The sequence below is a fragment of the Cervus canadensis genome, chromosome 17 (genome assembly GCF_019320065.1).
Source record: "Cervus canadensis isolate Bull #8, Minnesota chromosome 17, ASM1932006v1, whole genome shotgun sequence".
Classification (NCBI taxonomy): domain Eukaryota; kingdom Metazoa; phylum Chordata; class Mammalia; order Artiodactyla; family Cervidae; genus Cervus; species Cervus canadensis.
This window is the reverse complement of record NC_057402.1, coordinates 23,800,317-23,828,174: the sequence shown is the minus strand read 5'-3', so window position 1 is coordinate 23,828,174 and position 27,858 is coordinate 23,800,317. Positions and strand designations below refer to the sequence as shown.

Here is a 27,858-nt window from a genome sequence, read left to right as displayed (position 1 = left end):
TAGGGTGCACCCAGATAATCCAGTGGGAGAAGGAAATGGCCACCCACTCCAGTGTTCTTGCCTAGAGAATCCCGTGGACAGAGGAGCCTGGCAGGCTGCTGTCCATAGGGTCCCAGAGTCGGACACAATGAAGCAACTTGGCATGCATGCATGCATTGGAGAAGGAAATGGCAACCCACTCCACTATTCTTGCCTGGAGAATCCCAGGGACAGAGGAGCCTGGTGGGCTGCCGTCTATGGGGTCGCACAGAGTCGGACACAACTGAAGTGACTTAGTAGCAGCAGCCGCAGCAGATAATCCAGGATAATTTCCCCAATTTAAAAGCTTTACTGTATCTGTAAAGTCTCTTTTGCAGTGTAAGATAACATTCACAGATACTAGAGAAGAGAATGTGGACATCCTTGAGGGCCATTACTCAGCCTACCACAGTGATCCTACACCCTTTGTCTCTCTTTCCATGTCTTTGAGCTAAGAGGAGAGAATGATAAAGCCCAAAGAGATGAACGAACCACACAACAGGAGGCTGGGTTGCTGGATGACTGGATAGTAAGAGTTTCCCCGCCTACCACACAAGATAGACTGTGAAATAAGGGAGAAAACTCTCAGTTCAGTTCAGTCACTCAGTCGTGTCCAACTCTTTGCGACCCCATGGACTGCAGCATGCCAGGCCTCCCTGTCCAACTCCCAGAGTTTACTCAAACTCGTGCCCATCGAGTCGGTGATGCCATCCAACCATCTCATCCCCTGTCGTCTACTTCTCCTGCCTTCAGTCTTTCCCAGCATCAGGGTCTTTTCCAATGCATCAGTTCTTTGCATCAGGTGGCCCAAGTATTGGAGTTTCAGCTTCAACATCAGTCCTTGCAATGAATATTCAGCATTGATTTCCTTTAGAATTGACTGGCTTGATCTTGCAGTCCAAGGGACTCTCAAGAGTCTTCTCCAACACCACAGTTCAAAAGCATCAATTCTTCAGCACTCAGCTTTCTTTATAGTCCAACTCTCACATTCATACACGACTACAGGAAAAACCATAGCTTTGACTAGACAGGTCTTTGTCGGCAATGTAATACCTCTGCTTTTTACTCTGCTGTCCTCCCACAGGTCCACACTTTTACTGTGGTTCTTTGAACTTCCTGGCCCCCTGACCATGGGACTTGGTTTGGTCCATAACATGTGAGTGGGAGTGACTGACTGTGTGCCTAGGCCTTACTAAGACATTGCTTGTGCTTCCACTTGCACTCATATGTCTCTGCCACTCTCATGAGCTTGCACTGGCCTGAGCTTGTCCAGATCAGCCAAACCCCAGCTGACCCACAAATCTGTGTTTATAATGAGAAACTGTCGTTTTAAGGCAAAAGATTTTGGAGTGGTTTACTAGATAACAATGACTAACTAACGTATGTTTTCCTCTAGGAGTTTTATGGGTTTGCATTTTATATTTAACTTACGATCCATTTTGAGGGTTTTTTTTATGTTTGAAGGGTATAAGTTCTGTGTCTAATTTTTTTTTTTGCATGTGGATGTCTAGTTGTTCAAGCACCGTTTGTTGAAAACTCAAATGCTTTTAAATTATATTTACATCTGTGTAATATAAATGTCAGCTCCATGGATGTTCCCAAGCCCTTTGTAATTCAAATGAGGTTTGGTTCAAATTCCCATCCCCCGTGTCTCTGAGGATACTCTGGGGCTTAGCCTTCTCTCGGTGTCCTTTGGTTCAGTCTTCCTTCCAGCAACACTACAGCCCTTCTACTCAGGGTTTCTTCTCCTTTTCCCCCATCTTGTCCCCCAATTTCTTCACCCTGAAACATCACTCATCCATGCTATATGTAAGCACGCATTATCAAAGGAAGAGAACCATGGAGGAGATGATGTTCCAGGGCAGAATGACCTAAAGAGGATTTTAACGTTTCTGAACTTAAAAATCCCTGGTCCATTTTTTCTTATGGCAAGTTCATCCCATGCCTGTTCCATCCAAGTTGTGCTGGGTCCCTCTTGGGGTCACTGTTGACCCATACGACACTTTAGCAAACATTTTTTTAAAAAGGCAGCCCTTCTTCAGCAGCCTTGGCAATATTCAGTACAACAACAGAAAGTGGGCCAAATTTCAGCATTGGTTTCCCTTCATCTTGCTTTAGTCCCCATCTTTCCCTTACTTACTGGTCCTCAATCCCTCAAATTCTCATTCCTTTCTTACAGAGCAGGTTAGCTCTTTCTTTACAGGCTCCAGGCCATCCAAGTTATTCCCAAAGGTTTCATCTTCATAATTAATTTTAAAATGTGCTCAATTTTAACAATTAGAACTCCAAAAGGAACCCTGGGGTGTTGACTTTTTTCTGTCACTACCTGTACATCATGATGATGGTGATAATGACAATAGCCCTTAAGTAAATACAAGTTATCACATGAGGAGAAAAATGGTCTTTTCCAGGAAAATCAATAGTGCTTTCTTTGACATATAAGAGGTTGTATATTATACCCCTGTATACCACAGAATAGAAACCAGAGTCTCTAAAGCGCTTTAAGCTCTCAAAATTAAAAATGCTGATCTCTGCAGATGCATTCTGTAAATGTATAAGTCTGGCAGAAAGCCAGCAAGTTCCTGGAAGACAAGAGGATGTCAGCCCAGCTTTATGAAGCATATGTATTGTCATCACATTCTTTAACAGACCAAGAAGAAGCAGAGGCACAGGCCATGTCATTGACATAGTGTATTTCTGCAATTTTAAGGTGCACCAAGAGCATTGGGAGAAAGAAAAAAGGCAGTGCATTAGATGTTCACACCAGCATTAGGTTACATCCATCCTGATTTCAGAACTTTAAAATGAGAACAATAAAACTGTATCTTAGAAGTAAGGATACTCCTTTCTGTGTAGGTCTTGCATAGCACATTCCTCTATATCCTGAAGAAAAAGTTATTTCAATAATAGTATTGCTCAATACATGCAAAGTAAGCTTTCAGATAGAAATGAAACAATCAGTACATTCAAAACGAGGCATAATGTTAATCGAATAGTCTTTTTCTTGACTCAAACTACAGAATATAAAGAATTTGGTGAGGCTATGAATAACAGAGAACAACTTCTCTAAATCTAGTTTTCTCATCTGCAGAACAGCTAAAATAAAGTACCACCATCCTGATAGGTGTGAAGACTGAATGAAATAACACATGTAAAGTGCTCAGCATAGAGCCTGGAATACAATACTGTCTCCTGCTCTGCAGAAATTCAGAAGGAACTGCAAAGAGAAGGCTGGGGTGTTACTTATTCCTGGTACTATTCAACCTAATCCAACAAATACTTCATGACTATCCACTTCATGCTAAGAATTGGGCTGGGAGGTGCTATAGGAGAAAATAAAGAAGAGTTCTGTGCCTGTCTCATCTTAGGAAGAGAGAGCAGATGAGAAATATTGGGCACATTTAATTTTATTAACTGAACTTTGTATTTAAACATTGACTCTGCTATACTTCAGTTATCAAATATATTAAACTTTAGGTATTAAGTAGGTAGGGGCTTCCCTCTTGGCTCAGATGGTAAAGAATCTGTCTGCAATGCAGAAGACCTGGGTTCGATCCCTGGCCCTGGAGAAGGGAATGGCAACTCACTCCAGTATTCTTGCCTAGAGAATTAATTCCATGGATAGAGGAGCCTTGTGGGCTATAGTCCATAGGGTCATAAAGAGTCAACCATGACTGAAAGACTAACAGCACATTAAGTATGTTATGTTGCTTTAAATATACATACCTAATGTATACTGTTTTATATACATGATTTTGAGATAATTCTGTATTGGCCAGTACATAAATAAATAACAAAAGAATATTTTTTTAAAGTGGTATTCACCCTTGCTTCCTCAAGAATATTAAAATAAGTGAGCCAATTGAAGTAGAACCCTCATCCCTACTTACTGGCCTTAGGAGTAAATGCAGGGACTGCAGCCACGGAATTAAAAGACACTTGCTCCTTGGACGAAAACTAGTCAACCCTAAAGGAAATCAACCCTGAACATTCATTGGAAGGACTGATGCTGAAGCTCCAATACTCTGGCCACCTGACACAGAGAGCTGACTCAACCAACTTTAAAAGACCCTGATGCTGGGAAAAATGGAGAAGGGGGAGATAGAGGATGAGATGGCTGGATGGCATCACTGACTCAGTGGACATGAATTTGAACAAACTCCAAGAGATAGTGAAGGACAGGGAAGCCTGGTATGCCACAGTCCATGGGGTCACAAAGAGTTGGACATGACATAGCGATTGAACAACAAGAAGGAGTAAATGAATGAAAAACTACCCCTTATCTCTTTTTTCCCTCAGTTTTAAAGCATTTATTGAATTCGTTACATTATTCTGTTTTATGTTTTGGCTTTTTTGGTGGCAAGGCCTGTAGGATCTTAGCCCCCTGACTAGGGATTGAACCTGCACCCTCCGCACTGGAGGGCAGTCTTAACCACTGGAGCGCCAGGGAAGTCCCTACCCACTACTTCTGAAATAGCAAACTTGAAGATGTACTAGGACATGAAAGTGAAAGTGTTAGTCACTCAGTCGTGTCCAACTCTTTGCGACTGTATATGGACTATAGTCTGCCAGGCTCCTCTGTCCCTGGAATTCTCCAGGCAAGAATACTGGAGTGGGTAACCATTCCTTCCTCTAGGTGTCCTGACCCAGGGATCGAACCCAGGTCTCCTGCACTGCAGGCAGATTCATTACTGTCTGAGCCACAGGGCAGGTTCTTGTTCCTGATGATAAAGAGTAAATGGCCTTGAAGGACACTTTAAGATTAGAGGTTATCCTAGGTATCTGTATTAGCCAGTTTCCAAGAGGGCTCCTAGAGATCCTTGCCGCTGATAACAGCAGCCTCAGGCAAAATCTGATTGTATCCTCATGAAAGATTCCAAGCAAGAATTTCCTAGTCAAGCCCTTCCCAAATTCCCGACCCATATATGATTACTGTTGTTTGAAGCCACTACATTTTAGGATAACTCATTACAGATACAGAATGTATTGATGTGAGGTTAAGTCATTGAAGGTTACTAAGTGGAGCAGTAAATGGTCAGACATGCATCTAGAAATAATTCTGCCTTCGAGGTAGAAGTTGGATGAAGGGGGTGGACACTGAGAAACTAAAGGTCAGACACTGCTGAGGAAGGGATCATACCGTCCAGGGGTGAGGAAGTAGGGACTGAGACCATGTGGTGAGCAAGCAGGAGGTTAGAGAAAACTTCAGAAGCAGAGACTTGATTGAAATAAAAAGTGCTTATATGGGGTTTGTGAGGACTGCTGCTGGGGAGACACAGGTTCTAGAAGAACTTGAATTGTGTTCCACCATACTACAACATGGGGGAGGCTTATAAAGGCAAAAACTGTAAGGTTAGAGTCAGTTAAATCAGCTCTTTATCAAGAATTGTAATTAGAACTGCCAAGAAGTCAGGGTGCTTATTAAGTAAGGACTAGTTGGGGTCTGAAATGGTCACACAGTTGCAAAGGGAGACTCTGAGACCATAAGGTTGCAGCTGGCAGGTGGTGTCCTTGGGTCTGGTATAGTTCAGTAAAATTCAGGTTCTCACTGATGCAGAGACTGCTAGAGACTAGATCCTAAATGGCTCCCTGACTCCATTTTTGTATGCCTGAACTGTGATGACTCCATTATGATTTCTATTTGTCATCAGGATCAAGAAGTGTTTATAAAAGATAGAACTGCCTCCAGGTTAAGAGACTGATGGGCTATGATAGGAAAGATAGAGACTAAAATGATTTCTGAGTTTTTTTTTTCCTTCTAGAATCTTGCCAAATGTATAGATTCCCCAGCTTTGACTATTTGCTGAAGAAAGAGTCAGTCCCATGCTATTTCTCCATCTCAGCTCAGAAATCTCCTTTTGAAGGTCTCACTCTTATCTAAGATAAATGTATTAACCTAGTTGCACTTTGTGGATTTATAGTAAGTACTAGACAGAAATATCTTCCCATAACTTGGGGGTGGGTATGTGAGTATTTTCCTTAAACTAAGTGTTCTTTAACATATTTTGTTCTTCAAGGTTTTTCTTACATCAGCATTTTTCTATTTAAGAAACACTAAAAATGTAGTCTTCATTTCAAATGTTCTTTTAAGTTACTAAATATTTTTAAGACATCAATGATGTAATCTAGTTTAAATAGTAAATTGACTTACTTTAAATTCAAACTTACACATATGCCCATTAAGAAATTAGCCAAGGCCTCCTTCCATGTTCTCTTGTTAATGATGGGCGGCCGCTGAGTGCCGCCAGTGCCCAAGCTCGCCAGCATGGCCGTGGTGCCTCCCAATCGCTCACAGAACGGCTGGCCCCGGGGAGTCACCCAGTTCAGCAACAAGTACATCCAGCAGGCCAAGCCCCTCACCCTGGAGCGCACCATCAACCTGTACCCTCTTATCCATTCCCTTTTTGGTACAAAAGAGCCCCTCTATGAGAAGGCCAGCTCTGTTGCAGCCAGATTTCAGCACATGAGGAAGGAATTTGATAAAATTGGCATGAGGAGGGCTGTAGAACCGGTTTTGATTATCCATGAGCACGGGCTACCCCATGTGTTACTACTACAACTGGGAACAACTTTCTTCAAATTACCTGGTGGTGGGCTTAACCCAGGAGAAGATGAAGTTGAAGGACTACAACGCCTAATGACAGAGATATCGGGTCATCAAGGTGGAGTCCTGCAAGACTGGGTCTTTGATAACTGCATTGGCAACTGGTGGAGACCAAATTTTGAACCTCCTCAGTATCCATATACTCCTGTACATATTACAAAACCTAAGGAACATAAGAAGTTGTTTTTGGTTCAGCTTCAAGAGAAAGCCTTGCTTGCAGTCCCTAAAAATTACATGCTGGTAGCTGCACCACTGAACTGTGTAACAATGCACCTGGATGTGGACCCATCATTTCTAGTCTCCCCCAGCTTTTGAGCAGGGTCAGTTTTATATACAACTGAATGGTTGCACAGCAGAGAAGTAAGAGAAGCCGTCTCTGTGAGCACAGCTATACACAGCATAGAATAAACGTCCAGGAAGAGCTTTTTTGGTGTTCTCTCTTTCCCAGTCCTGAAATTACCACCTACTTTCTACTGTCTGAACAGTAAAGTTAATATGAAAAGCTAGATTGTGCTGTAAAAAAAAAAAAAAAAAAGAAAGAAAGAAAGAAAGAAAAGAAATTAGCCAAGAAAAAACAGGGACATTAATCTCCTAAAGTTTTTTTTTTTTTTTTAAAGGCTTTCTTTTTAACTTTGGAGAAATCTTTTGGGAATAACTAGTTTTTACTTTGAACAAACATTTATCTGTAGTTCAGTAATTCTTTCCATTTACTTCAGGCTCCCCTCTTGACCTGTTGTGGCTTTGACCCTAAACAAGACTCTCTTTGCTCAAGTGGTACTGTTAGGGATTTCCCAGCTACCTCTGTGAACCGAAGAAACATAACACTTATGCTTAAAAACCATGATTGAGCTCATGAAAAGAAAAGTGAATGTGTCAGTCGCTCAGTTGTCTCTGACTTTTTGTGACCCCAAGAACTGTAGCCTGCCAAACTCCTCTGTCCATGGAGTTCTCCAGGCAAGAGTACTGGAGTGGGTTGCCATTCCCTTCTCCAGGGGATCTTCGTGACTCAGGGATTGAACCTGTGTCTCCTGCATTGCAGGCGGATTCTTTACTATCTGAACCACTAGGGAAGCATCCATTTGAGCTCATGCAAATCAATTAAAAAACAAACAAACACAAAAGCAACCCAATCGAAAAATGGGCAGGAGATCTAAATAGACATTTCTTCAAAGAAGACATACAGATGGTCAACAGACACATGAAAAGATGCTCAACATTGTTAATCATTAGAGAAAAGCAAATTCAAAACTCCAGTGAGATACCACCTCACACTGGTCAGAATAGCCATCATTAAAAAGTCTCCAAAGAACAAATGCTGGAGAGGGTGTGGAGAAAAGGGACCCTTCCTACACTGTTGGTAGAAATGTAAGCTGGTGCTGTCACTATGGAAAATAGTATGGAGGTTCTTCAAAAAGCTAAAAACAGAATTGTCATGTGATCCAGCGATCCTACTCCTGGGCATATAATTTAAAAAGATACCTTTATGTTCATAGCAGCGCTCGTCACAATAACCAAGACATGGAAACACTGAAATGTTCACTGACAGAATGAATGCAAAAGAAGCTGTGGTATACATATATACAATGGAATACTACTCAGCCATAGAAAGGATGAAATAATGCCATCTGCAGCAACACGGATGGACCTAGAGATTATCATACTAAGTGAAGTCAGTCAGAAAGAGATACCATATGATATCACTTATATGTGGAATCTAAAATACGACACAAATGAACTTATCTATGAAACAGAAACAGATTCACAGACTTAGAGAACAGATTTGTAGTTGCCAAGGGGAAGGTGGGGCAGGAGAGGGATGGGTTGGGAGTTTGGGATTAGCAGATGCAAACTATTATATGCAGAATGGATAAACAAGTCCTACTATCTAGCACAGGCAACTATATTCAGTATCTTGTGATAACCATAATGGAAAATAATATGAAAAAGAATATATATATAAATGTGTGTGTGTATATATATATATATATGAGTCACTTTGCTATATAGCAGAGATTAATACAACATTGTAAATCAACTCTAATTGAATAAAAATTTAAAAATCTTTTAAAATCCCTGTGGGGAATTCCCTGGCGGTCCAGTGGTTAAGACTCGGCACTTTCATTGCCATGGCCCTGGGTTCGATCTCTGGCCAGAGAACTAAGTTCCTGCTAGCTGTGGGTGCGGCCAAAAAAAAAAAAAAATCCCTGTGTTTGAATCATTTCAAAGAAATATAAAGCACAGATCACAGTAAGGTTCATTCCAGGATAGGTTGTGTAGTAAGAGTTCAGGGCACTTGGAAAACTTCCTTCCAGAGACTGCTTTTCCTTTGTTTTTCCATATTCCAGGATCCCATTACTAGATAAGCATGATTCTAGCACTAACTCTGATGGGTGGCTTTTTTCCCCACACTAAGCAAATTTCTGACACCAGCTGAGTGTCCTACAATTCAACTCAATTCTGACACTATCTGCCCAAACAGCATCAGATCCCACAGATTGAGGGCTCAGCCCTGCAAGACTGCCTCTACTTCAGATGCCAATCACAAGTCCAGGTAGTTACCTGTGCTTCTGACCCAACAGCTAGAAATTAGAGGTTTCCATGACTCCCTCCTGGGGTGCAATTAATTTTCTAGAGTGACTTGGGGAACTCATAAACCAGTTTACTCACTGGCTTACTGGTTTATTACAAAGGATATTAAAGGATTGGAATCAACAGCCAGATAATAGAGATATATAGGGGGAGGTCCCAAACAAAGGAGTTTCTGTCCCCATGGAGTTTGGGGCCCAGCACAGTGGCATGGGAAAACATTATGGTTCACCAATGTAGAAGGTCTCCAAATCCCATCCTTTTGGGTTTTTACGGAAGCTTCATTACATAGGCATGATTGATTAAATCATTGGCCACTGGTGACTGATCAACCTCTAGCTCTCCTCTGCTCCCTGGAAATGGAGGCATGGGACTGAAAGTTCCAATCCTCTTATTACTTGGTTGGCTCTCTTGGCCTACTGCCCTCAATCTGAGGTGCAGCCTCAAAGTCACCACTCCATCACAAAAGACACCTTGGCCATTCTCTTCACTTGGGAAATTCCAAGGGTTTTAGGAGCTCTGTGCTAGAAACAAGGATAAGACCAAATATATATTTCTGAGTATGAATGACAACATCACAGTGAATCATCATTAGATGACTCCAAGAGTCCCTTACTAAATTGTATGTGACCTTTGTCAAACGAAAAAGGTCACATACAATTTAGTAATTAATCAATAGCAGATCTAAGAAAGAGATGGAAGATTGTATTGCTTCCAACCTGAGGATTATAACCTGGGAAACAGTCTTTCAGAAAGCTCCGAGGACTATTTCCTTCTTTAGAGGTCGAAGTACAGTGATATAAGTCTTTAAGACAAAGAGCTATAGTCAATTGACAGTTTACACAACCCAGATTTACACATGGCTCTTGGCCTCTTACAAGATTAAGAAGGAAGGTTATCTCCTAAGGAGCTATGAGCCTTTATGACATTAAGAAGAAATTTTATCTCCTAAAGAGAACTGGTTAAAGCAGATGCACAACATGCACTGAAGGAGAGGCCGGCGGCCCAAACAGGCAAAGAAAAATTTTAATTTAAAAATTTAAATTAAAATTTTTCTTGTCTTGCCATAAAATGTGAATTTTATTTCAGCACCTTGTAGGAAAAGATTTTCCACTGCCCCTAGGTTCACTCTCCACCCACCTTTGGCCTGCTGTATAGGGTGGCTGATCCCTACAGACTAGTTCAGTGCCTTTGACTTCTAGTTGGGTTTAACCAATGACGATCCCTGGGAAAGATCAGAGGAAGCGAGGACAGTGGAGCTGTTCGGGGAACCACTGCTGAAACCACCTGCCCTGGCCAGCACCACAGGAACCAGACTCTCACATGAGTTATCTTACAACAGGAGGTCTTGGAGTTATGGAAAGGTCAAAACCAGAGAGGAGACTCCAGCCCTCATGTCCTACCAACCTCCCAGAATCCTTTTTGCTGGAGTCCAGCTTGGCTGAGCGATCCACGTGCCACCAGGAAGGACCCTGAGTCAGAATGATTGGCCAGAGACAACTGGAAACTAACCAAATGACCATTAAACCTGAGACTTAGAGCCACGTGGCAGAGCAGTTCTCCTGGGTTCCCTTACCTTACTATTCTCCACCTGGGCACCTCTTTCCAAAAGAGTCTCTTGCTTCGTCAGCACTTGTGTCTCCTCTGACAATTCATTTCCAAGTGGAAGTTAAGAGCCCACTCTTAGGCCCAGGAGGTGCTGTTATAACTGCCCAACGTCAAGCCTGAAAGGTCACCTTGGGCAGCTTGGGTCCCATGACCAAAGGTCACAGCTCCTCTTCTGGCAAGCTCCATGTGTCTCTAGAGAATCCGTTCACTCCCTGCATCCTTCTGGGAGTAGGGGTGGGAATACCCTTGGGAATACTACATGCACTTTTCTCTCCTTACACACTACATGCACCTTTATTAAACCCACCCTGAATTATCCTAATTTGAGTGTGCCATCTGTTTCCTCCTGGGACTTTGACAGATACTCCTTGATAGGAGCAATTTACCAAGCTATTATTGGCTATAGACATCCAATTATAAATTATGAGATTGCTTTTCAATGTATAACCACCTAAGGCTGAGCTCAGATGGAATGGGGCTTAGGACAAATAAAGCTTCGTAGAGATAAAAGAGAAAAACACAAAGCAACAGGAAGAGCAAGAGGTTTGAAATGAGGAGATCTCAGTGTGAGGTCCAGATCAGCAGTTTACAACACTTCTGGGCCTCATTTTTCAATAAAGTAAGAGTTTTTAATAGATTGGCAGTTTTCAATTTGCATTTCACAAAACCCCACAGCTTCACAGAGGTACCTCAATGTCCACTAGCTTGGGAGGGGAGAGATGCAAAGGAAAAATAGGTAGATAGAGACAGAGCCCCACCCCTGCTCCAACCAGGGCAGCTGTGCTGTAAGCTTTATGTGGAACGAGATAACCAAGGATGTGACTGAGGAGTCCAGGTCAAGGACAGGCTACTTTGCTCTGGAGATTTCTCAGGTCATGGATGCAAAACTGGGTATTCCTGCTGCCAGTCCTCTAGGGGAAAGTGGGCTTTGATGTGTGTGCGTGTGTGTGTTTAAAGAGCAGTTTGGGATTTCTGCCCTCTGTGTACAGTAACAGACTTCCCTAGTGGCTTGGTGGTAAAGAATCTGCCTGCCAATGCAGGAGACCCAGGTTCGATCCCTGGGTCGGGAAGATCTCCTAGAAAAGGAAACGGCAACCCACTTCAGTATTCTTGCCTGGGAAATTTCAGGGACAGAGGAACCTGGATGGCTACAGTCCATGGAGTCACAGAGTCGGACACAACTGAGGGATGAACAAAGAGTGCGGCACCCTTTCTGTCACAATGGAAGTCCTATCTGTGTGCAATAACACTGGGTGGGGACAAACATCCCCCGCCCTCTTTTAGGACCCATTGCAGGTATCTGTGGTGGAGGACAATCAGGCAATGCTTCCAGGGTGGTGGAAGCTGTCCAAATCTGATTTCCCACACCCACACTCCCAGTAGAGACCAGTAGGCAAGTAAAGTGCAGGACTGGGTCCCAGCATGAGTTTTAGCCCTCTGGTGTTCACATGAATTTGTAACACAGAGGAATTTTGCGGAGGGAAGAAAGAAAGGGTTTTCCAGAGACGGGCATGTGCGTTTGTTTGTGTGTTGTTTTGATGTTAAAAGGAATGTGACTAAATTTTAGACCCCTATTTGGTAGAAGTGACATATATTCATGACATATAGGTAGTGTGCAGTACATAATAGGTGCTCAGTAACTGTGGAATAAGTGAATGCATGGACGAAAAGTGGATGAATTCTGGGTCACACTGCATTAGAAGCTAAGAATTCTGCTTTTAAATACATGAATGAAAAGCAGTAAGCTAGTTCACATTGGCATTATGGTTTGCTCTGACTGACGAGCATGCACATACCTGTTCTGGCTAGATTCCTCTTGCAGGTTCCTCAGGGATTAAAGGGAAAGGCTTCTGGCCACCCTTCCTGGCCAGTAGCCAGGAAGAGGAGAGCAAGAAAAGGAGAGTAGGGCAAGAAAAAGAACAGAAAAGTCAAAATTTCAACTGATGCACATTTTTAATTTTTGTCTTTGTTATTTTCTTTCCATTACAGTTCAACGAGCTCAAAAAAGACTTAAATGATTTAAAGCTGCAAAGTAAACTCATTAGATTTTTTCCCCGACTTTTCATTTTGAAATAATCATAGATTTACAGGAAATTGAAAAGTTAGTACAGAGAGACTAGTGTATACTAGAAACTGTATACCCAACAACAACATTTTTAATGTAAAATCTAGTTTTAAATATTTGGGGGCCACTTTACTACATTTAATCTTTCTTCTGAAATGCTGATTACTTTAAAACTTAGGGTCCAACAGACAAATTGATATTCTTGCCCGCAGAATGCCTTGAACAGAGGAGCCTGGAGAGCTACAGTCCATGGGGTCACAAAGAGTCGGACATGACTGAGTGGCTAACACTTACTTAAAATGGTATTTCTGATTAAGAAATCAAGCTGGAACAAAAAAAGTCACTGCTCTCTCTTTTTCAGATGATAAGACTTTAGAAAAAAGATCACTCAATAGGAATTATACAGAGATTTAGTATTGTATTTACATGTTTCCAAAAAGTTTGAGTCCTCTGTGGACTATTAGCTGCCTGGCTTTCTAGAAAGTAACCAGTAGAGGGCACTCTAGCCTTCAAAGACTGCAGAAAAAGCCCCAGAATTGCCAGAAGCCTTATCTTTTACCTTCTGCAAGTTACTTTTCTCCTTATTATGAGCTTGCCTGTTGGATAACTGCTGAGTTTTGCGTCTGTGTGTGTGTGTGTGTGTGAGAGAGAGAGAGAGAGAGAGAGAGATGAAAATAAAAAATTATGAACTCCCAAATAGCCATGTTAATATTACACAAATAATTTTTTAAAATTAAATCCAATGTTCTTGCATCAGTGTTTCCCAGTTACTCAAATTTGCCTTTGAATTATTTTTATGACACAGGATTCCCAGAGATAACTACATGATTATCAGGATTTCATAATCCTGAACATTCTTGCCTGAATCCACATCCATTGCCTAAACCTAAGTCCAATGCAGATGTATTTCTGCGCCAGCCTTTAATTAACCTATAAAAACACTGATGCGGGGCTTCTCTGGTGGCTCAGTGGTAAAGAATCTGCCTGACAATGCAAGACACTCAAGTTAGATCCCTTACCCAGGAAGATCCCACATGCCAGAGAAACTTAGCTGGATTTTTCCACAGCTAAACAAGGCTCACCTGTGACCTGAACACTACACGTCTAGCACTTAGAAAACAGCTTTGAAAAAGTGTCCAGGCAACCTATCGCACAATTATACACAGCAGCTCTACTTGTAACAGCTAAAAAAACAAACAAAAAAACACTGATGCACTCCAAGCAGTTTGGCAGGGCAACAAAGCATGCTCTTTTTTCACCTTTTATAAGCAGTGCACAAATAGGATTATAATTTCCCCATGAACATGCAGATGAAACCAGAATTTCACCAGAAATCAACATGTGCTTTAGATGCATCAAGTTCCTCTGGAATTGGGAGGAAAACTATTTTTGCCAAAGATCTAGCATAAGTCAGGCACTTGCTAGGTGTTTCCTGGCCATACGCTTCATTTCAGACTCCTATTGTTGAGCCTACCTTACGGCTGGGGAACCAAAGATGCTCAAAGACATCCAGCTAGCTAGTGGCAGGGGTAGAAGCAAACCCAGATGTTTTTGGCCCCAGGAGCTTTTTCACTCGCGGACTCTGGTCTGTGTTCAGCCACTCTGCCACGAATTTCCCTGGCACTGCTGGGACTATATTTCACAGGGAGGTTCACTTTCAGTGATTCCTGATTGTTTATATTTTGGAATTTCCCTGATGTTTATAATTTGGAATTTGACTGAATATACCATCTGTTGTTATGAAACTGCCCCAAACCAGGGTAATAAAGGTTTAAAAAACAGAAAGAAAGAACTTTTTTTTTTGTAGGGGCTGACTGTTGGGAGAAGGGGGTTGGGCAAGGGCAGTGAAGGGAGACTTTTGTTTTTCACTCTGTTATTTCTGTAATGTTTGAATATTTTATGATTTGAACATATTCATGCAGTATTTTTGTGGTATTTTTAATAAGAAAAAAAAAGAACCTTTCCAGGAAAATATGAAAAAACAATGTAGAAGGGGCCACAATGCAGTATATGTTCTCTTTTTATGATATATTTATAGTAATTTGAAGATAAAGACCTCTTTTGAGAGAGGGAGAAAGAGGACCAAAGTTTCATTATATGGCTATTCTCTTCTCTTCATCCCTCACACCCTACACTCAGAAACACAAACAAAAGCCTCTTATTGTTTCCCCTGACGGAACAACGATGACTAAGTGAATAAATCATCCAGTCACCAAAACTTCATTCCCAGTCATTTGACACCATTTAGGGGAATACTATGTTGGAAATGTGCAGCTGTTCGAATCCCCATCAACACCACCCCTTCAGATGAGCAGATCCGAGGAATAGGAAAGAAGTAGTCAATACAACAGTTTCTAAATGAACGGTGGATGTTCCATGTCAACAATCACACTCTTAATTTGAAGGTGAAAAGGGTGAAAACATGTTCCTTTCTCCCTTTCTTCCCAAGTCCAGCACAGATTATTTTCACACTAAATTGGGGGAAATAAGGTTACATATTTTTAGGGTTAAATTTACAGTCTGTTAAATTCATTCACGGTCGGTCCTACAAACAACTTTAAAGTAAGGTTTGTGCCAGGAAACTGAAGTACAGTGGGGTTAAATTTTAGACGCGGAGAGGGTTGAATAACCTCTCCCTGGTGATTCAGTATCTGCTGAGAAGAGTTTACCGTAGAGAAACTCGACAGCAGAAACAGAGTCAGGACACTTCCCTCTCCTCTATTACTCATACGGCTTTGCAACTTTGTTAAAGCTGTTGCATTGTGGAAGCTCTATTTATTCTAGTTATTCTGGCACAAATTTCCTTGTTAGGTAGCAAGAGCACCTCAAATCTCTTTTCAACATTTAGTAGTCAGTATCCTACTTTCTCTTGCTTTCCCCCACTTGAATAATCTGGAATGCTTCTGTATTCAGCAGTGTCTCCTGTGTGGGGGCACATTTTGTACATATATGTTATTATATACACTCACGTGTGTATATACATATGCATCGCACATACACATATATACTTGTGTGTATGTTATATGTCTTAAAAAACTGCCTACAGAGCAGACTTTCCTTTCACCTGCCTTTACTGGTTTTCTCTCTAATCCTTTAAAAATCATTGAGTTGACAGGTTTGTTCTTCATAATGTTTCAAGGTAATCATTTGCATAAGATCTAGCCAACAAGCTGAATGGATTTGCTGTAGTCACTGTCTATGTTCACCTATTTGATATCTTTATTCTCTTGGTTCTCAAGACTTCTTGGCAAATATGCTTTTCAGATAACTTCTTAATTCATCAATTTAAAGTGGCCTCTTATTTTTAATAGTATGAAAATTTATTGTTTTACGTAGCAAGAAGTCCAGAGGTGGGGCAGCTTAGGAGTTGGTTAGCTCAGTGGATCAATGTTGTCAGGGACACAGATTCTTTCCACTGTTCCCTGGCCATCCCAACTGATCTGACCTTCGTCCTCCCACTTGTCCCTTTGTGGTCTCGTCGGAAACTTCTCTTCCTGATGATTATTCTGGGTTCCTTCTCCTGTTTTCCTTACCTGTAGGAGTTCTGCCTCAGGAGATATGAAGATCTGGGATTTTGCACCTCTAGCCTGCCCTCTACCTTTCCCCTCCAGAAGGTTACCTGATCTAACTCCAGCTGGCATAGGTCTGGGTCCCAAGGCCCCTCTTCTAGAGAACTAATTTGCACCTTGAATTTAAAACCATGCTCAGCTCAGGGGTGGGATTCACTGTTTCTTCCTCATTACCTAGGCACCCCCCACTCTCCCCAGCCCCGGTTCTTCTGGGTCTCCTGTGTGCTCTGCTGCTCCTCTGGCCTGGAAGTCTTCCAGGGTTCAGAATGATCCGTCCCCTAGGAAAGTCACCATCCTATGGCTCCCCCTCACTCCTCTGCGACTCTCTTCACCTTCCCTAGGGAGAGAGTCAGGTTCCTGTCTCCAGTCATGGCCTGCTGGTCTTGTCACCTTCCTGTTCTGTCAGTTCTTTGACTTGAACATGCCCCAAGCTGAATGCCCCATTCCTTTTCCACCCAGGCTTGTCATCATATAGCTGCTGTTAACATGTATCATTCTATTTCAATATGGTTTGAAGCTAAGATCTGAAAAATAGTGGGATTATATTCAGTACAAGTCACTTTTTCAAGAAGTACATGGGCCAAAAGTGAAGATGACAAACTTTCTGTGTTTACTCATGAGGCCCACTGCTATAAATAAAAATTAAGAGGAAAACAATAGTTCTAGCTTCAAAGGGGAAAGGTTTTTGGATTTCAGAGTGAATGGATGACAATTAAATGCAACATGTGGTCTTTTTACCTTTTTATTCTTTTTGAAATCTAGATTAAAAGAAAAAAAACCTACAAAGGATATTGTTGGGACAAATGAAAATATTTTAATAATGGACTGTGTATCAGATTATACTAGTGCATTACTGTTAAATTTCCTGAGTGAGAGTCTTATTACATGTAGGAGGAATGTCCTTGTTCTTAGGAAATACATGCTAACGTATTTTGGGATGAAGTTGTCAGTGTCTATAATTAACTCTAAATGGTTCAGCCAGAAATAAAAAATTAAAAAGAGAGAAAGCAATGGGGAAATTCAATTGATGAATCTAAATGTGTAGTATATGGTGTTCATTGTACTACTTGTAATTTTTGTTTGCAATTTGTTTGAAATTTTCAAAATAAAAAGTTGAGTAAAAGTTGTGACTGGTGGAGAAAACCATCATTCTGATTCAAGGACTCTGTGTGTCTATGTGTGTGTGTGTGTGTGTGAGTGTGTAAGATGTATCAAGGTTTAAGCTTAGATTTAGAAAAGTTGGAGGTATAATCACTCAAGAAACAGATGTGATCATTGTCTATTTAAAACCAATCAAGTTTGAACTGTTTTAATGGTTGAAGGGCTGTTTAGCAATGCTGCCTCCCGAAGGCAGGGGTTGCGTCAGTCTGCTCTCTGAAGGCCTCTAGCACCTGGCAGACAGCTCAGTTAGCTGGACGTGAGCCCCATGAAGGAACTGGCCCGCATATCTCACGGCAGTAGCTGTGCTCAGATACAGGCCTGGCTGTCTGGTTCTGTCCCACAGACTGGGTCCCCATGGGAGGTGGGAAGTAATCCACTGATCCTGTCAGTTGTCAGGTTCTGTTCCAGTCTCTCATGGACATCATTTCTTTCTATCTGCACAGCTTCCTGGTAGGGTAGGAACCATCATTCCCAGCTACGAATGAGAAAATGAGGCTCATGCATCATTAAGTTTTAGCCTAAAGCCATAAAATTGGGTAAGTGGAAGGGCTAGGATTCCAATCGGGTCTTTCCACTAGAGATAAACCTAATAGCTTCTACTAAAGTTGGTCTCCCTGACTACACGCTGTTCCAGTTAGAACAAGATGCACGAATTTTGGATCACTTACAAATTATCAACTTGGTTGTGGAGCCAATTTGTCAACTTACCGGGGAGAAACTGAAGTCATGTAAGTCTGCCTCTCAAGTAGAGCTATCCACTATATTGCTGACACAAGCTGAGTCCAACAGTTTGGCTAAATCATTACCTGCTTGTGGACAGATCTGACCGGCCCTGCTGCAGCAGCTGCACTTAGTATGGGAATTCATTCATCGCTCTTTAGCTTGGCAACGTTAGAGTTTTGTTTTTACTTTTTAGAAAGTGACCCAGGAATTAACTCCTGAATTTCAATGGTCTTTCTTCCTACAGCTGATTCTCCAGGTCCAGTAATCCTTCATTTTTGCAATGTCCTGAGTATGACTTTAAACTTTTTTTCATTTTGAAAATACTATTGAAAGTAGATATGGGTATTATTTCCATTTTTTACTTTCCAGAAGAAAGGTTTTTTAAATTTTAAAAGTAATGTTTTTATCAGATCAAAATTTATACTAAGACCTGCTAGTTATTAATATAGCATAAAGAGGTCTAAGAGGTTTATGTGTTTTAGGTATTCCTCTGAGGGGAGAATGTTGCCCAGGTCACTCAGCTACTAGGAGGCAGAGACAGAGCTGGAACTGGAACTCAGATCAGGCTAACACCAAAGTCCATGTTCTTAATTACAGTGGCTCCTAATTATCAAAAAGTATGTGCTTATTATCAACACATTTGAAAAATACAGGAAGTCTAAGGAAGAAATAAATCCTCCTGAAATTCTGTCCACTAAAATGAATCACCAGTAACATTGTCTTCAACTTACTTCTCTGCTTATATCTTATGCATACATAATATATTGATATATTGGCTTAAGTATTAAGTGAAAAGCATGACACAAAACTACACTTAATAATTCTACTTTTTAAAAATATGTGGAAAAGTAAATGAATAGGACTCTTACACCACATTCATTTTTAAATTTAACATTATATAATGAATGCCTCCCAGTATCATTAAGTATTACTCAGAAACATGATTTTTTTTTTGAGAAACATGATTTTATAAAGGCTACATATTTCATTGTGTAAATTTTCTGTATTTTAGCTTTTATATTGATCTTTTTTTATCATAAAATTGTGAGAAACATCTACATAAATTTTTGTTCTATTCTTATGAATGATCAAATGTATACCGAGCTCCTACTCTGTGCCAGCGACTGCGCTCAACATAAGAGAGACAAAGGTGAACAAGAGAAGCACGGTTCCATTCTTTGGGGAGTTAGCAACCTAGCAGGGGAGATTTAATAAACATTAAACCACGGGTCACATACAGATTGTAAATATATTCTGTGATAAAAAGGAAAGGCATAAGTTACTGGATGGCACATACCAGCAGAAAGACCTGCCCTAGTGTGTGGGGGATCATGGAAGTTCTCTCCAAAGAAGTAACACTGGGCTTGAGATCTGAGTGAAAAGTAGGCACTGGTTGAGCAAGGAAGCTGGACAAGAGCATTCTAGGCAGTGGGAACAGTGGATGCAAAGTCCCTGTGACGTATATATGGAATTTAGAAAGATGGTAATGATAGCCCTATATGCAAAACAGAAAAAGAGACACAGATGTACAGAACAGACTTTTGGACTCTGTGGAAGAAGGCGAGGGTGGGATGTTTCAAGAGAACAGCATCAAAACATGTATATTATCTATAGTAAAACAGATCACCAGCCCAGGTTGGATGCATGAGACAAGTGCTCGGGCCTGGTGCACTGGGAAGACCCAGAGGGATCGTGTAGAGAGGGAGGTGGGAGGGAGGATTGGGATGGGGAATACATATAAATCCATGGCCGATTCATGTCAATGTATGACAAAACCCACTACAATATTGTAAAGTAATTAGCCTCCAACTAATAAAAATAAATGAAAAAAAAAAAAACAAAAGAAAAAACAAACTAAAAAACAAAGTCCCTGTGAAGAAGCAGCACAGGACATTGGAGGAACAGTGGAGGAGGGGGTACAATCATGATGCTAGGTTAGGAAATCTCTTTTCTTTCATAAAGAACCAATTTTCCAATCTTGATTTAATTTAAAATTTAGGAGCTGATTTCTACATATTGTGAATTTCCTAAATTTCTTTCCATTACTAATTTCTAACTCTACTCCATTGTGATCAGAGAATAATACACTTTGTTTAAATCCACTGATTCAAACTAGGAAAGTGAAGATAATCTTTTGTTTTGTTTCTGTTTAATCTTCCAGGACTTGGATAGCACATGGTGGCAGTGAATAGAAGGACCAAAGTATCATCCCACGCTGGTTACAGGGGAAAACACAGCTCTGTAATGAGAAAGATCAGGCTGTGATTCATTGTATGATTGCACTGGTCAATCTTGGTCTCAGTATTGGTGGGGCAACCAGATATTGTGTGGACTTGACATGATGTAGCACAAAGGACATAATGTCGCCTATGAAGTATTCTTACCCAAAATGTTTAACCTGAATCTAACCAACCTTTTATATCCAACTAGCAGCTTACAAGGAACAGAGGAACAAGGGAAATGACATCCCAAGGAAATCATCCAAGTGATAAGGTAGGAACATTCTTCACGACATACAGAGGTTCTTCAACAAATCAATGGCATTAAAAAAAAAAAGTGTTGAAGACTATGCTAGATTATAAGAGACTTATGAAGAATAAAACCAAATACAACATGTGGATTTTGTTGGATTGTGGTTTGAACACACTAGTTGTAAATGACATTTTGGGGAAAATTGGGCAAATTTTAATATAGATCAGGTATTAGTTTATATTAAGAAACTGCTAATTTTGTTAGGTGTGATAAAGGTCTCTGATGTACAGCCAGGGCTCAGAATCTCAGGTTCGGGCTCAGTGAGACTCGGGCCCCAGACTTAGGTGTTCACAAGATCAAGAGTAATAATACATAAAAATTCCAGGAAGTCCCATGGATTGTTGGGAAGCATGTGAATTTCACTGGACTAAAAACTGTTCTGAAGTCCCCAAGGAGCCAGTATTATGGTCAATTCTTCAGAATAAGTCAATAATGAGTAGAGTCATGTGCTATCCTGTTTTCACCTGATATATGTCACTGTCCAGGAAGAAAGTAACCCCTCCTCTTGGTATTTTTGGTAAAACTTCAGTTTTGGTCAGTTCTCTCTCACAACTCCTTCCTCATGTCCATGCATGAAATGTGGGGATGTGAAAAAACCGGCATTAGTAAGTGGGATTTCTTAATTTGCTTTCGATAGGCTTGTTTGTACATCACATGAGCTGAAGTTCATGCTACCTTAAAAAAAGCTGTGATGGTTTGAATTGTCTGTTTTGTTTTCTGTTAATTTAACTATTCATAGGATCCATCACCGTAATAAAGGCAACCACAAATTAACTGCCATGGTTTGGATGGCCACCCACCTAATTCCACTGACTTTGGTCCAGGATTACTGTAGAAAGTAAGGTCCTTGAATCTCTATTTAAATCTCACTTCTCTTATCTTGATATAGAGCTTGCAGCCCCAGATTTTACAGTGTTTCTAAGCACTGAGAAAAAGAAGAAATTCACATTTATTGGCCAGGCATTATACTAACTACTTAATCTATTTTCACTCATTTAATTGCAAATGAATATAACATAGTAGTTAAGAAGACTGACTCTAAAAAAATGAAATCTGAGAGAGAAAAAGAGGGAGGAAGAGAACAAGCAGGGATGTAAAATCGGTAAAATATTAACAATTATTGAATCTAAATGGAGGGTGTATAGGTACTCTGTACTATATTCTTTCAACTTTTGAAATTTTTCACAATAAAAAAGAATGTCCTTAAATAGATAAACATATTCATCATGTGACCTAGCATATGACTGCTAGATACATAACCAAGAAAAATGAAAGCCTAAATTTGCACACAAGAACACTTGTACACAAATGCTCACAGCCCCATTACTCCTGATAGGCAAAAAGTGAAAACAACCCAAAATTTGATGGATGGATAAATAAAAGTGGTATATCCATATAATGGCATATTATTTGGCAGTAAAGAGGAATGAAGTTCTGATATATGCAACAACATGGATACATTTTGAAAGCATTATGTTAAGTAAAAGAAGCCAATTATAAAGAAAAACACATATTTTATTATTGTATTTACATAAAATGTTTAGAAAATGCAAATCTATAGAAATATGAAATAGACTAGTAGCTGCCTAGGGCTGGAAGCAGGGGATTAGGGTTGAAGTGATTGTTAATAGATATGAGATTTCTTTTATTTCAGCTGTACTGGGTCTTAGTTGTGGCAAGCAAACTCTCAGTTGTGGCACAAGGGATCTAGCTCCCTGACCAGGAACTGAACCCAGGCCATCTGCATTGGGAGTGCAGAGTCTTAGCCACTGGGCTACCAGGGAAGTCCCTAGAGGGGATGAAAATGTTTTAAAATTAGATTTTAGTGATGGCTGCATAGCTATGAATATAATAAAAACCACTGAATTTTTTATTTAAGTGGGTGAACTGTATGACATGTGGATTATATTTTGATAAAACTGCTTTTAAAAAAAGAATGAAGTCTGGAGTCAAGACGGCCTGAGTGAAAAAAAAAAAAAAAAGACTGCCTGAGTTTGCAGAGAAATGTTAATATGTCTCACTATGATATATGTTTTTTTCCTTTCCCTTATATTTCTTCAGATTTTTGCTTTATGTATCTTTGTTTCTTTGTTGCTAGGTGTCTAATGGTTTATGATATCTACCTTCTTTGTGAACTAAACCTTTTATCATTAAAAATACTCATCTTTGTTTCAAAGATAAACTCAAACTGGATTAAAGATCTAAATGCAAGGCCAGAAACTATAAAGTTCTTAGAGAAAAACATTGACAGAACACTAGATGACATAAATCAAAGCAAGACCCTCTATGACCCACCTCCTAAAGTAATGGAAATAAAAACAAAAACAAACAAGTGGGACCTAATTACACTTAAAAGCTTTTGCACAGCAAAGGAAACTATAAGCAAGGTGAAAAGACAACCCTCAGAATGGGAGAAAATAATAGCAAATGAAACAACTGATAAAGAATTAATCTCCAAAATATACAAGCAGCTTATATAACTAAATACCAGAAACACAAACAAAAATAAACAATCAAAAAGCGGGAAAAAGACCTAAACAGGTATTTCCTTAAAGACGATATACCAATGGCTAGCAAACACATGAAGAGATGCTCAACACTGCTCATTATTAGAGAAATGCAAATCGAAACTACAATGAGATAATCACCTCACACCAGTCAGAATGGCCATCATCAAAAAGTCTACCAACAATAAATGTTGGAGAGGGTGTGGAGAAAAGGGAACACTCATGCCCTGTTGGTGGGAATGTAACTTGATACAGCCACTACGGAAGACAGTATGGAGATTCCTTAAAAAACTAGGAATAAAACCACCATATGCCCCAGCAACCCACTACAAGGCATATGCCAGGAGGAAACCAAAATTGAAAAAGACCACATGTGTGCTCGCTTCGGCAGCACATATACTAAGATTGGAACGATACAGAGAAGATTAGCATGGCCTCTGCGCAAGGATGACACGCAAATTCGTGAAGCGTTCCATATTTTAAAAAAAAAAAAAAAAAGACCACATGTACCCCAGTGTTCTTTGCAGCACTATTTACAATAGCTAGAACATGGAAGCAACTTGGATGTCCATCGACAGATGGATGGATGAGGAAGCTGTGGTACATAAATACAATGGAATATTACTCAGCCACAAAAAGGAACATATATGAGTCAGTTCTAATGAGGTGGATGAACCTACAGACTATTATACACAGTGAAGTCAGTCGGAAAGAGAAAGAAAAATCTCATATACTAATGCATATATATGGAATCTGGAAAGATGGTACTGATGAAATTATTTGCAGGGCAGCAATGGAGACATGGACTATAAAGAATAGACTTGTGGACCTAATGTGGTGGGGGTTGGGGGGAAGAGGTGGGGAGGGGTGGAGGGAGAGGGTGGGATGTACGAAAATAACATGGAAACTTACATTAGCATATGTAAAAGATACCCAGAGGGAACTGCTGTATGGCTCAGGGCGCTCCAACAGTGACTCTGACAACCTAGAGAGGTGGAACGGGGAGGGAGATGGGAAGGAAGTTCAGGAAGGAAGGGACATGGGAGTGCCTGTGACTCATTCATGTTGATGTCAGGCAGAAAACAACAAAATTCTGTAAGGCAATTATCCTTCAATTTAAAAAAAATTTAATAAAAAAAAATTCATCTTTGTTTCATTTAAAAAATAAATTAAAAAAAAGCCTGTTTCTGCAGCTTTCTTTGTTATGCAACCTTGGGCAAGTTATTTAACCTCTAAGCAACTGTGTCTGTAGAGAAGCAGCAGCACCACTACTAGCCTTGTTTGAGGGGATGATCTATGAGAAAATCTATGTGAAGTGCCCAAAGTAAATGCCCAATATTAGCTATTATTAATATTCCTGATAATCCAACAACCCTAGAAGCTGGCATTAATTCCATTTTTCACATCGGAATTCTGAGGCCCAAAAAAGTTAATAGTTTGCCTATGGTCATGAATCTAATAGAAAGTAAGAGTGGGCATGCTGATGACACATGACTGCAAAAGCCAGGTTTTTCCACCATGTAATTGTGCCTGCCACAGTAGAGATATCTTTAGTGGTATAATATACATTTAAAGAAAGTGCTTTAAGAATTATGTAACTCATATGAGAAATCAATATGCTGAAAGAAACCCACATAACTTTGACATAATTTTTTATGCCAAAGTGGTATTATTTATTTAATATTCCCCAAACTTCTCTACTCCTGCTTCATTGACTATGCAAAAGTCTTTGACTGTGTGGATCACAACAAACTGTGGAAAATTCTTAAGAGATGGGAATACCAGACCACCTTACCTGCCTCCTGAGAAACCTACACATGGGTCAAGCAGCAACAGTAAGAACCTTACATGGAACAACTGATTGGTTCAAAATTGCAAAAGGAGTCCAACAAGGCTGTATATTGTCACCCTGCTTATTTAACTTATATACAGAGTACATCATGCGAAATGCTGGGCTGAATGACTCAGAAGTTGGAATCAAGACTGCTGGAAGAAATATCAACCACCTCAGATATGCAGATGATACCACTTCTAATGACAGAAAGTGAAGAGGAACCAAAGAGCCTCTTGCTGAAGGTGAAAGAGGAGAGTGGAAAAACTGGCTTAAAACTCAACATTAAAAAAACTAAGATCTGGTCTGAGTGGCGTCTGGCATCTGGTCCCACCACGTCATGGCAAATAGAAGGGGAAGAAGCAGAAGCAGTGACAGATTTTCTTTTCTTGGGCTCCTAAATCACTGCAGATGGTGACTGCAGCCATGAAATTAAAAGACACTTGCTCCTTGGAAGGAAAGCTATGACAAACCTAGACAGCGTGTTAAAAAGCAGAGACATTACTTTGCCGACAAAGATCCATATAGTCAAAGTTGTGGTTTTTTCAGTAGTCACCTATGGATGTGGGAGTTGGACCATAAAGAAGACTGAGCGTCAAAGAATTGATGCTCTCAAACTGTGGTGATGGAGAAGACTCTTGAGAGTCCCTTGGACTGCAAGGAGATCAAACCAGTCAATCCTAAAGGAAATCAACCCTGAATATTCATTGCGAGGAGAGATGCTGAAGCTCCAATACTTTGGCCACCTGATGCGAAGAATTGACTCATTGGAAAAGACCCTGATGCTGGGAAAGACTGAAGGCAAAAGGAGGAGAGGGTGGCAGAGAATGAGGTGGTTTGAGTATCACTGACTCAGTGGACATGAGTTGAGCAAACTTCAGGAGATGAGTGAAGGACAGGGAAGCCTGGTGTATTGTAGTTCATGGGGTTGCAAAGAGTTGGACATGACTTAGTCACTAAACACATAAACTTCTTTAGCTTGATCTGATATAAAGAGGTGCAATAAGATCACAATTTGTCTTTGTGAGAAATTAGCAGACTTTCCTTCTATTTATGGTGTGTTTCTGAATGGTACTGGGCTATTTTTATGGCCAGGTTAAGCCTTTGACTCTGTGGATCACAATAAACTGTGGAAAATTCTTAAAGAAATGGGAATACCAGACCACCTGACCTGCCTCTTGAGAAATCTGTATGCAGGTCAGGAAGCAACAGTTAGAACTAGACATGGAACAACAGACTGGTTCCAAATAGGAAAAGGAGTATGTCAAGGCTGTATATTGTCACCCTGCTTATTTAACTTATATGCAGAGTACATCATGCGAAATGCTGGGCTGGGAAGACAAAGTGGAATCAAGATTGCCGGGAGAAATATCAATAACCTCAGATATGCAGATGACACCACCCTTATGGCAGAAAGTGAAGAAGAACTAAAGAGCCTCTTGATGAAAGTGAAGAGGAGAGTGAAAAAGTTGGCTTAAAGCTCAACATTCAGAAAACTAAGATCATGGCATCTGGTCCCATCACTTCATGGGAAATAGATGGGGAGACAGTGGAAGCAGTGTCAGACTTTATTTTTTGGGGCTCCAAAATCACTGCAGATGGTGACTGCAGCCATGAAATTAAAAGACGCTTACTCCTTGGAAGGAAAGTTATGACCAACCTAGACAGCATATTAAAAAGCAGAGACATACCACTACAATATTGTAAAGTAATTAGCCTCCAACTAATAAAAATAATTGGGAAGAAAAAATAAAATAAAAATGAGAAGTCAGTTTATCAAAAAAAAAAAAGAAAGCAGAGACATTACTGTCAACAAAGGTCCGTCTAGTTAAGGCTTTGGTTTTTCCAGTGGTCATGTATAGATGTGAGAGTTGGACTATAAAGAAAGCTGAGCGCAGAAGAATTGACACTTTTGAACTGTGGTGCTAGAGAAGACTCTTCTTGAAGAGTCCCTTGGACTGCAAGGAGATCCAACCAGTCCATCCTAAAGATCAGTCCTGGGTGTTCATTGGAAGGACTGATATTGAAGCTGAAACTCCAATATTTTGGCCACCTGATGCAAAGAGCTGACTCATTTGAAAAGACCCTGATGCTGGGAAAGATTGAGGGCAGGAGAAGGGGACGAGAGAGGATGAGATGGCTGGATGGCATCACTGACTCAATGGATATGGGTTTTGGTGGACTCCAGGAATTGGTGATGGACAGGGAGCCCTGGTGTGCTGCGGTTCATGGGGTCGCAAAGAGTCGGACACAACTGAGAGACTGAACTGAATGGAATTAATAACGTATTATCTAAGTGCAGCACCGAACACTTCCCACCTGTTATGGCTATTGACATATTTCTTCTCTTCCCTTCTCATCCAGGCTCTTTTAGAGATATTAAGGATTTTAAACATAGAATATACTCAGTAAATTGTTTTTGAATGAATTAATAAATGAACAAATACATGCAAGCCACACCCTTTGGCAGTCATTGGCTTTCATGTGGCAATAGATTTTCCTAGAAATTAAGAACTTCATACTAAGGACCAGATTGAGAATAAGATTTACAGCTAAAGAGTCAAGGTCCTCCTCACCCCAGAAATGGATAAAAAGTCATAACAATCCTTTTTAACTACCACTTATTTCCAAAAATTACCAAAAGTTCTCATTTA

The 27,858-nt window shown here is 40.4% G+C and overlaps 1 protein-coding gene and 1 non-coding gene across 2 annotated transcripts; both read left to right on the top strand.

Moving 5' to 3' along the window:
• Positions 1-6,169: 6,169 nt before the first annotated feature.
• LOC122455178 (cleavage and polyadenylation specificity factor subunit 5-like) lies at positions 6,170-7,140 on the top strand. Its single transcript, XM_043490133.1, has one exon. It carries the CDS (start codon positions 6,284-6,286, stop codon positions 6,935-6,937), a length of 654 nt encoding a protein of 217 aa, XP_043346068.1. The 5' UTR covers positions 6,170-6,283; the 3' UTR covers positions 6,938-7,140.
• A 16,608-nt stretch (positions 7,141-23,748) lies between these two features.
• Positions 23,749-23,855, top strand: LOC122419953. Its single transcript, XR_006263153.1, has one exon. It is a non-coding gene; the product is annotated as a U6 spliceosomal RNA (small nuclear RNA).
• The last annotated feature ends 4,003 nt before the right edge of the window (positions 23,856-27,858 follow it).

Excerpts from the sequence above, each read along its gene's own strand:
- LOC122455178 (XM_043490133.1), top strand. The coding sequence starts at position 6,284 with ATGGCCGTGGTGCCTCCCAATCGCTCACAGAACGGCTGGCCCCGGGGA.